The 10722-nt window shown below is 38.7% G+C and overlaps 1 protein-coding gene across 1 annotated transcript; it reads left to right on the top strand.

Annotated features, from left to right (window-relative positions):
• Window positions 1-6646: 6646 nt before the first annotated feature.
• On the top strand, window positions 6647-7114 carry LOC142173789 (uncharacterized). Its single transcript, XM_075239441.1, has one exon. The coding sequence runs from the start codon at window positions 6647-6649 to the stop codon at window positions 7112-7114; it is 468 nt and encodes a 155-aa protein (XP_075095542.1).
• The last annotated feature ends 3608 nt before the right edge of the window (window positions 7115-10722 follow it).

The following is a 10722-nucleotide window of genomic DNA, read 5'->3' as shown; positions in this document are numbered from 1 at the left end:
GCAAGGATTGGGGACTACAATTTTAACGTGAGTACCTCTGAGTTGGTCGCTATTTTAAGAAGCATGGGAGATAAGGTACGATGGCCTAAAAAGATGAGATCAAATCCAAATAGAAGAAATTCAGACTTTTGGTGCGAGTTCCATAATGATCACGGCCATAGAACATCAGACTGCAGATTATTACAAGGTGAGGTGGAACATTTATTAAAGCAGGGCTATCTGATAGAATTGTTCAGCGAGAAAGGCAAACAAGCTTACATGAAAAATAGGCAAGAGCCCCCAAAACCTCCGTCTACAAAGAGAACAGTAAATGTGATAAACAATGGAGAAGAATTCAACGACGTAACTTATACAGCCGCGAGAAAAACAACAAAGTTCAACAATAACTCACGGGAAGCGAACTCGCCAAACTCTGGAAGAAGACAACATAACATTTGATGATGTAGATCCCGATGGATTAATGATTCCTCACAACGATGCACTGGTAATATCTTTACTTATACATGATACTAACGTAAAACGAGTTTTAATTGACCCAGGTAGCTCTGTGAATATTATTCTATTATGAGTGGTGAACAAAATGTTGATGGGCGATCGTGTAGTTCCAAAAGCATGTTCCTTATATGGGTTTTGATAACTCAACTATTATTACATAGGGCGAGACTGAGCTAAGCACATACGCAAAGGGGGTCATCAAAGAAATAAATTTTCAAGTGATAGACACGGATATGGCCTATAATATAATTCTTGGGAGGCCGTGGATTCATGATATGGATGTTGTGCCATCCACATTGCATCAGGTTATCAAATTCCCTTCAAAATGGGGAATTCAACAGATTCGAGGAGATCAACAAACTTCAAGGAGCATCAATTTGGTGATACAGCCAAGTAAAAAAGATACGAGTGCAAATCAAAAAGATATAGGTGCAAGTGAGAAAGATGCAGTAAATCAAATTTCAACAGAAATTGTATAAAAACAAACAGACGTGGATTCCAGACCAGATGTAATTCAAGAGCCAGAGGAGAATGAAAACATTAAAATAACGATTGAGGAGCTTTAAGTTGTTCCACTATTCGAACAATGGCCAGATCAAAGAATTCATATCGTAGCAATGCTAAACCCAGATAGGAAAGGTAAGTTAATTGAATATTTAAAAGCTAACGCGGATTGTTTTGCATAGTCCCATTCAAATATGACAGGTATACCTCCGGAGGTGATGACTCATAAATTAAATGAAGATCCATCATTCATACCTGTCAAACAAAAGAAAAGGAAGCAAGGATCATTCAAAAATCAAGTGATCGATGAAGAGGTACAGAAACTCTTAAAGATTGATTCAATACGCGAGGTAAAATATCCTAATTAGTTAGCTAATACTGTGGTAGTTCCGAAAAAGAACGGTAAATGGAGAGTTTGTGTGGATTACACTAACTTAAATAAAGCATGCACGAATGAATCATTCCCTTTACCGCATATAGATCAATTGATTGATGTTACCGTAGGTCACAAATTATTAAGCTTTCTAGATGCGTATTCTGGTTATAATAAAATAAAAATGGAACCCTTAGACGAAGAAAAAACTTTATTTATTACAAACATGGGGACTTATTGTTACAAAGTCATGCCTTTTGGCTTAAAAAATGCTGGTGTTGGTCAAATCTACACAAGCGGAAGATCACTTTCAACATCTTTCAACTACCTTCGAGATCCTCCGCAGATATGGTATGAAACTGAACCCAGAAAAGTGCGCTTTTGGCGTAGCTTCAGGTAAGTTTCTAGGCTTTCTCATGTCTAATAGAGGAATTAAAGTAAGTCCTGCACAGATTAAGGCTATTGAAGAAATACCTGATATACTCACAAGCAAAAAAGAAGTACAAAGATTGACAGGTAGGGTTGCAGTTCTGGGAAGATTCATTTCAAGATCTTCAGAAAAAAACTTTAAATTCTTTTCAGTTTTGAAGAAGCAAAATCAGTTTGAATGGACTGAAGAATGCCGGCAAGCCCTCAAGGATTTGAAGGCATACTTAACAAATCCTCCCCTACTGTCTAAACCAAGGGATGTAGAAAGACTATTTGTATATCTTGCAGTTGCAGAAATAGCTGTAAGTGCAGTTTTAATAAGGGAGGACAAAGGTAAACAATCTCCTATTTATTATGTTAGTAAAACTTTATTGAATGTTGAAACTAGATATCCTCATCTAGAGAAACTAGCTTTAGCATTAATCATGGCAGCTAGGAAATTGAGACCATATTTTCAATGCCATTCTATCTCCGTAGTAACTGCATATCCGTTAAAGAATATTTTACATAAACAAGAATTGTCAGGCATACTAGCCAAGTAGGCAATAGAACTAAGTGAATATGACATTATTTATCAACCTCGAACAACAATAAAGTCTCAAATTTTAGCAGATTTCGTCACAGATTTTAATACAAAAATAATTCCTGAAGTAGAAAAGGAATTACAAATTTTTACTGGAGCTAATCCAGGTACATGGAATTTATTTACTGATGGCTCTTCAAATATCAAAGGAGTCGGTTTAGGTATTGTCTTAATCCCACCCTCAGGTGAAAGTATAAGACAAGCAATTAAGTGTTACCCAATTACAAACAGTGAAGCAAAGTATGAAGCTGTAATTGCAGGTTTGGAGCTAGCACGAGAACTCTCCATAGAGCAAATCATGATTAAAAGTGACTCTCAACTGATAGTCAATCAGATGCAGGGGACTTACACTGCTAGAGAGGCACGAATGCAACAATACTTGGAAAATGCACGAGAACTGGTCAGGCAATTCCAATCATGGAAGGTCGTGCAAATACCCAGGGAAGAAAACACAGAAGCAGACACGTTGGCTAACCTTGCTTCATACTAGGCAAGCCGTTAATGTCACTAAACCACAATTTCTTTTATGACTAAAAATATAATATTTAAATACAATACAAAATCTCCCAAATACAAATACGAACACTCCCAAAAACCTGGTGTCACTCAGTACATAAGCATCTAATATGAATACAAATCTGGAAAAGTACGGTCTACAATAGTCTAAGACCAAAAGTACAGTAATACAGAGATAGGGAAAGAGAGACAAGGTCTACGAAATACTGCAGCTACCTCTGAATCTCCGAAAAATCAACTGTACGGAAGAATCAACACCCGCTATCAAATATGGCAGTTTAATGTCAAATCAATTTTTATACAGTTCCTGTTCATGTAATCCGTATATTAATAATTTTTCAGAAATTTCACAACAATGACAGATAGCAACTAAATGCAACAACAAATAGAATTCAAGTACAACCTCTCAGAACAACAATCACTCCCTGGGCTCCCAGCCCTCATCACTCCCTGGGCTCTCAACCCTCATTACTCACTCAATGGGTACCCACGCTCACTGGGGGTGTACAGACTCCGGAGGGGCTCCTACAATCCAATCGCTATAATCTGCACGGATAACTCACGTGCTGCAAGGACAACTCACGTGCCATAATATAAATATCTGGATCTGCACGGCCAACTCACGTGCCATAGTATAATATAAGGATCCGCACGGCCAACTCACGTGCTATAGTATAATATAAGGATCCGCACGACACGGCCAACTCCCGTGCTGCACGGACAACTCATGTGCTATAGTGTCAATATCTCACAATCAGGCCCTCGGCCTCACTCAGTCATAAATCTCTCCAGTCTCTCGGGCTCTCAATAATCATGAAATCAACCCAAACAACAATGATATGATGTATCAATAATAATAATAACAAAGACTGAGATAAAATGTGCAAGTAAAAACTGAGACTGAGTACATATAGTATTTAGCAAGCAATTCAACAAGTACGCGACCTCTGTGGGTCCCAACAGTACTATCAAATAGCCTAAGCATGATTTCTAACATGGTTTACAGAGAGCATATAGCTAACAATAAATTATTCAACTTTACAGTTTTCCGGGATAGACCGAGTCACAATCCCCTCGGTGCACACCCATACGCCAGTCACCTAGCATGTGCGTCACCTCCAAAATAATCGCATGATACCAACGTCCGGGGTTTCATACCCTCACGACCAGATTTAAAACTGTTACTTACTTCAAGCCGTGAAATTCTTATTCTGCAATGTCCTTTCCTCGTGAATTGGTCTCCAAACGCCTCGAATCTAGCCATAAATAATTCATTTAAGTCAATCAAATTCATTGGAATTAATTCCATAAGAAAATAATAATTTTTTATAAAAATACGAAAATTAGCTCAAAAATCGCCCGTGGGGACCACGTCTAGGAACTCGACAAAAGTTACAAAATCCGGAAGCCCATTCAACCACGAGTCTAACCATACCAAATTTACCAAAATCCGACCCCAACTCGACCCTCAAATCTTCAGTTTAAACCAAGAGGGTTTTTAATTTTTTCCAACTCAATTCACTCATTAAATGATAAAAACAATCATGAATTCGGGTAATTTAACCAATATTGAGTTAAGAATACTTACCCCGTTGTTTCCTCTAAAAATCACCAAAAATCGCCTCAAATCCGAGCTCCAAATCGTGAAAAATTGAAAATGGGACGAAGTCCCATTTTCAGAACTTAAACTCACTGCCCAGGCTTTTCTTATTCGCGAACGCGGTCAGTGCCTCGCGTTCGCTAAGCACAAAATAGCTCTAGTCCAAATTCTTCCTTTGCGAACGCGACATCACCCTTGCGTTTGCGAAGCACAAAAATGCCTCTGCCTCAATGTCTTCTACGCAAACGCGTTCAACCCCTCGCGAACGCGATGATTCATTCCCCCTCACTACGCGAACGCGACACCCCCTACGTGAACGCGTAGACCAATTGCCTGGGGTCCTCAGCTGCTTCCTCTCTTCTTCGCGAATGCGTAACACCTCTCACCTTCGCGATGCACACCCAGTCCACCTTTCGTGAATGCGTGCTTCTCTTTGCGAACGCGAAGAGAAAATATTGCCAGCCTCTCAGTTCCTCTTCGCGAACGCGATGAAGGAAACCAGATGGTGCATTAGAAAAATTCCAGCAGAGTTCCAAGTCAAAAATTCAACCCGTTAACCATTCGAAACTCACCCGAGCCCCTCGGGACCTCGACCAATTATACCAACAAGTCCTAAAACATCATACAGACTTAGTCGAATATTCAAATCACCTCAAACAACGCTAAAACCATGAATTACACCCCAATTCAAGCCTAATGAACTTTGAAATTTCTAATTTCTATAAACGACTCCGGAACCTATCAAATCACGTCCGATTGGTCCCAAATTTTGCACACAAGTCATAAATGACATAACAGAGGTATTTTAATTTTTAGAATCGGATTCCGATTCCGATATCAAAAAGTCAACCCCCGGTCAAACTTCTCAAAAATTAAACTTTCGACATTTCAAGCCTAATTCCTCTACGAACCTCCAAATAATATTCCGGACACGCTCCTAATCCCAAAATCACCATGCAGAGCTATTTGAATCATCGAAATTCATATCCGAGGCCGTTTACACATAAGTCCATATCCGGTCCACTTTTCTTACTTAAATTTTTAATTATGAGACTAAGTGTCTCATATCACTCCGAGTTCCTTCCGGACCCGAACCAACTAACCCGATAAGTCATAAATCAATTTTCAGACATAAATTGAGCAGTAAATGGGAGAACGTGATTACAATATTCAACACGACCGGCCGGGTCGTTACAAAAACGCAGAGGCAAACGCGTTGGCTAACCTTGCTTCAGTTGCAGAAGTAAGGAGTGAGGAAAATGCTATTGTAATCCATTTATTTCGTTCAACACTTGACCAGGATAAACACGAGGTAAGCTTTAATAATTTAATCTGGGATTGGAGAAACAAGATTGTTAATTTTTTGCAGTACGGGATCGTACCTGAAGGCAAAAAAGAATCTCAAATGCTTCGACGGAAAGCTACTCATTACTGCCTGATTCGAGACAATTTATATCGAAAAATGTTTGGCGGTTCTTTAGCAAGGTGACTTGGACCCAATCAAACGGAGTACGTCATAAGGGAAATACATAAAGGACATTGCGAAAATCACGCAGGTGGAAGATCTTTAGTTAAAAAACTAATCAGGGCAGGGTACTACTGGCCTAAAATGGAAGAAGATGCGGAATATTTTGTAGCCAAGTGTGATAAGTGCCAACGATATGCCAACAATATGCATCTACCTGCAGAGTTATTACATACAGTTATTTCCCCGTGGCCATTTATGAAATGGAAAATGGATATAGTAGGGCCTTTACCACAAGCTAAAGGTAAGGTACAGTTCCTATTAGTGTTAACAGATTACTTTTCAAAATGGGTAGAGGCATGAGCTTTCAAACAGGTACGGGAAAAGGAGGTGAAAGACTTCATTTGGCGGAACATCATATGCCGGTTTGGAGTTCCAAAAGAAATCGTATGTGATAATGGACCACAATTTATAGGCTCGAAAATCATGGAGTTCTTTCAAAATTGGCAAATCAAACGAATAACCTCTTTACCTTACCATCCCGTGGAAAATGGACAAACTAAGTCAACAAATAAGATTATCATCAATAATGTGAAGAAGAGACTAGAAAAATCAAGAGGGAATTGACCTGAAGAATTACGAGGAGTATTATGGGCTTATAAAACCACAACAAAAACAGTTATGGGAGAAATTCCATTTTCGCTTGTGTACGGTTCAGAAGCTTTAATCCCAGTTGAAATAGGAGAACCAAACACGAGATTCACATTGGCAACGAAAGAATCGAACGATGAGGAGTTAAGAACAAACTTGGACTTACTAGAACAAAGAAGAGAAGCAACTCTAATACAAATGGCAGCACAAAAGCAAATCATAAAACGACACTACAACAGAAAGGCTCACCTTAGGTACTTCAAAATTGGGGACTTCGTTCTTAAAAAGGTTTTTCAATCAACAAAAACAACCGGAGCAGGAAAGTTAAATCCAAATTGGGAAGGACCCTATAAAGTTCGAGGTATTACTGGAAAAGGTGCCTACGAGTTAGAAACCATGGATGGCAAGGTTTTACCTTCGAGTTGGAATGCTGTTAATTTAAAGAAATACTATTTCTGGGCAAAATTTATCACACAGTCAGGTATCGTTCAATTATGATTTTTATTTTGCATAGTTAAAATTATACTAACAATTTTAGATGATAGGCAAAAAGTTAGCCCATACCAAATGATGATATTAGACCTGAAGGACACACGGAAGCAACATTATTCCCGGTCTTGGGTTGCAACCTTTCTGATGGAAATATAAAGTGTTAAGCAGTCATCATCTAAATTATATATATCCTCCGAGTCCTGTATGTTTTTCCTTTTCAGGAAATGGACCACATGGAAGGAATAATCAAGTGCTCGAGATTTTATACTTCAAAACTCAAACACTTGGGGGACTATATATATATATATAAGGAAGGCAAAGAAGACTAGAAAAGTTAGAATTCAGGAAGGCAAAGAAGACTGGAAAAGTCAGAATTCAAGTCAAGCCTATGATCTACCCAACAAATCGAAAGTTAAGAGCAAAATCAAGAGCCAAAAATGCAAGCCTGATTCAAAAACCTATGAAGAATACACTCGTGGATATAAATTTCAAAATCTTATGAATGTTTAGGTTAAAGGCAATATTTAGTCATGGGTTGCAAGATATACCCTTGAATTTTACAAAATCTGTTGTAAAGAAAACAATTACGAAAGAGTTATAGATGATACTTGAATACATGTAAAGTATTATACAATTTGAAAGTTCGAATGACACAAAACTTCCTCAAAGTTATTCAAAGAAACATGTGTGTTCCTATTTCTTCTTTCGTATGTTACACCATTATAAAGTTGAGACGTCTTCTTAATTACGTGTCGTTTATAAAAGGGCCCTCTTTTATAATTCGTGCCTGTTCAAAAAGCCACGGAGTATTGAAGCATTTTTAAATGCAAAGTAGAACAGAAACTCAAAATGAAATATTATATAAACCCAGTTAAAACTGAGTGTAAACTTAATTCAAACCAAAGTATTTGATATTAAGCTTACCAACTATTCCACAAATAATAAAATAAAAAACAAACACAATAAACTTTCCAGACACAAGTTCACTATGGTGCATATTCTAAAGTAGTACTATCAGTAGCGGGAGAAGTCAGGATGGCATCATCTGCAGCAGCAGAAGGTTCGACTTGAGCATGAGAGATTTGAACACTAACTTCGCCAGGAGTAAGTTCATCACCCTCGGGAAGGCCGACCTCAGGTGAAGAAAAGTTTTGAATCTGTTGAGTTTTTTCTATGGTTTCTTTAGTTTTTGCAATCTCAGCAGTCAAGTCAAAACCATCCTGGTTAGCCTCCATCAAAGTCTCGAGACGCGTGTTTAAGAAAGCCCAGCTTACATCAAGAGTTGATTTATCCTTAAGGGCCGCATAATCCCTCTTCCATTGCTCAACTTCGGCCTCCAACTCTGCTTTTTCAATCAAATCAGCATCATAAGAAGTTTGTAAAGGGGCGAGTGATCTCTCTAAGAACTGGATCTTGTTAGAAGATGCACAGAGGTATTTTTGAGCCTGAGTGAGCGTTTGAACAAGCTCCACGGCATAGACTTCCTTCTAATTAAGCAGTTCTTTCAGACCCCTAATTTCCTCAGTAGCTTTAGAAAGCTGCTCGGCAAATGAAGACTCAATGAGTCCTTTATCCTTGCCCACTTGACTGGAAGAGGCTTTTTCAATCGCCAATTCTGCTGCCATCATTTTCACTTGCTGTTCCAAAGCACACTTTTCCTCATCTAAAACTTCTTTTTCTAATTGAAGGCCTTCAAATTGTTCTTTACAGTTGTCCGCTTCCGTATGATAGTCGTTGACTAATTGCTCGGTATGGACAATTCTCTTCATCAGCTCTGTGCCTATCAGGTTGATCTACAAAAGAAAGGGAAGAAGCGATTATCAAACAAAGATAAAGAAATCACATTCAAAATAAAAAGCTAAGGCTTATACCTTTAAAGATGAACGGACAATGTCATTCATCCATGTCAAAGAGCCGTGGTTCTCCAATTAAGGCTTCTCAACTGGGTCAATCAGCGGTTTTAGCCATACATCAGCTTGGCCAGACTGTTTCAAAAGATTACCATCCTCGGGGACTTCAGCGATAACCTTTTTCATCTTCCTACTGCTACTGAAAGAACCAACTTCAACATGAGAAGTGGTAGCAATAGAGATAGGTAAGGAATTAAAAATAGCCACGGGAGGAGCAGTGGCAGCAACAACAGGCACGGGAAACTAAGAACTAATAGGAACAGACACTGGAAAAGAGGCAAGGGGTGCTTCATCAGAAACTAGGCCAAAATCTTCGTTATCAAACCCATGGGAAAACAACTGCTCTGTAGAGTTACGAGGTGCAACAATAATCTCTTCATCAGAGCTCACCAAAGTGGCACTTTTGGGCTCATTCACGGCAACTGAACTTGAAGGAGGAGTGGCTTCATCATCCGAAACAACACATCTCCTAGCCCGAGGCTTACGCACTAAGGAGCCCTCCTCTCATTCCTCTTCACCCTCAGAAATGTGAGCTCTCTCTACTTTTCTCTTTGATGAAGAACTCAAAATCATCTCTTGATCCATAGATAAAGAAAGTCTTGATGAAGTAATAGACGCGACACTAACACCTCGTATGGGAAATCCTAACAAAAGAAAAAGTTAGAAAATCTCCAAATAAATATGAAAGAAAGGAAGAAAGTTAGAGGGGAGCATGCCATGAGTTTTAACTTTCCAACCAAACCTATGAGAAAGGTATTTCCAAGAACTTCCTTCCATACGAGCAACCGACAACAGTCTTTCTACCCAAGCACGGAAGTCTGGTATTTCTTCAACAACTTCCATGGTTGCTAAAAAAAAATAGCTACGGGATCATATGTTTCTTCTTCCTTCATAAAAGAGAAGAAAGATATTTTAAAAAAAACTTACGTGCAAAGTTCCATTTTTCTGGAAAAGGCATGTTCTCTTCACCCACTAAATCACTTGTGGGAGCAGCAACAAAATGGGCAAACCAGCCATGATCTTTATCATCTTTAGGGCTAACCAAAACCCTTTTACTCCTAGCCACGAGTGTAAACACCCCTGAACGAAACAACTTAGGGGAATAAAGATGAAGCAAGTGTTGAAAGGTGAAGGGTAAAGAGGCCGAATTAGCCAGGTATCTTAAACATGCAATAACTCTCCATACAATAAGATCAATCTGTCTTAAGCAAACATTAGAGAAACGGCAAAATTCTATGATGGCTAGGTCAATAGGTGGTTTAAAAGCTAACGTAAAAGGATATGTGTAAATGAAAGAGTAACCAGCTTGAAACAAAGTAATTCTTTGGTTTGGACCAAGAATTAAAATTGAAAAGTCAAATTTCCAATGGCATTCTCTTCGCACAAGAGAAATCAAGCCCTCAGTAATCTGGGAAGGGTAAACATCGGCACAATCATGGGAGGTCATAGAAATAACTTGATTTCTAATTGATTCACGATCAGTAGAGAAAGAAAATTCTGCAGGGATAATTTCATCAACAATTGGTTCTCGAATAGGTTCACTTGAATCCCTATTTCTGGCAGAAGATCTATGAGTTGAAGAAGCCCTAGTTCTAGGAGAAGAAGAGGTAACAACGTTAGTTTGAGAAGTAGAACCACGATTGGATATAGATCCTAAACTGCGTAATCTACCGCCTCTTCTACTCCTAACAGGAGCAGTTGAAA

The sequence above is a fragment of the Nicotiana tabacum genome, chromosome 19, assembly GCF_000715075.1.
Source record: "Nicotiana tabacum cultivar K326 chromosome 19, ASM71507v2, whole genome shotgun sequence".
NCBI lineage: Eukaryota > Viridiplantae > Streptophyta > Magnoliopsida > Solanales > Solanaceae > Nicotiana > Nicotiana tabacum.
This window is presented reverse-complemented; position numbering and strand designations above follow the sequence as displayed.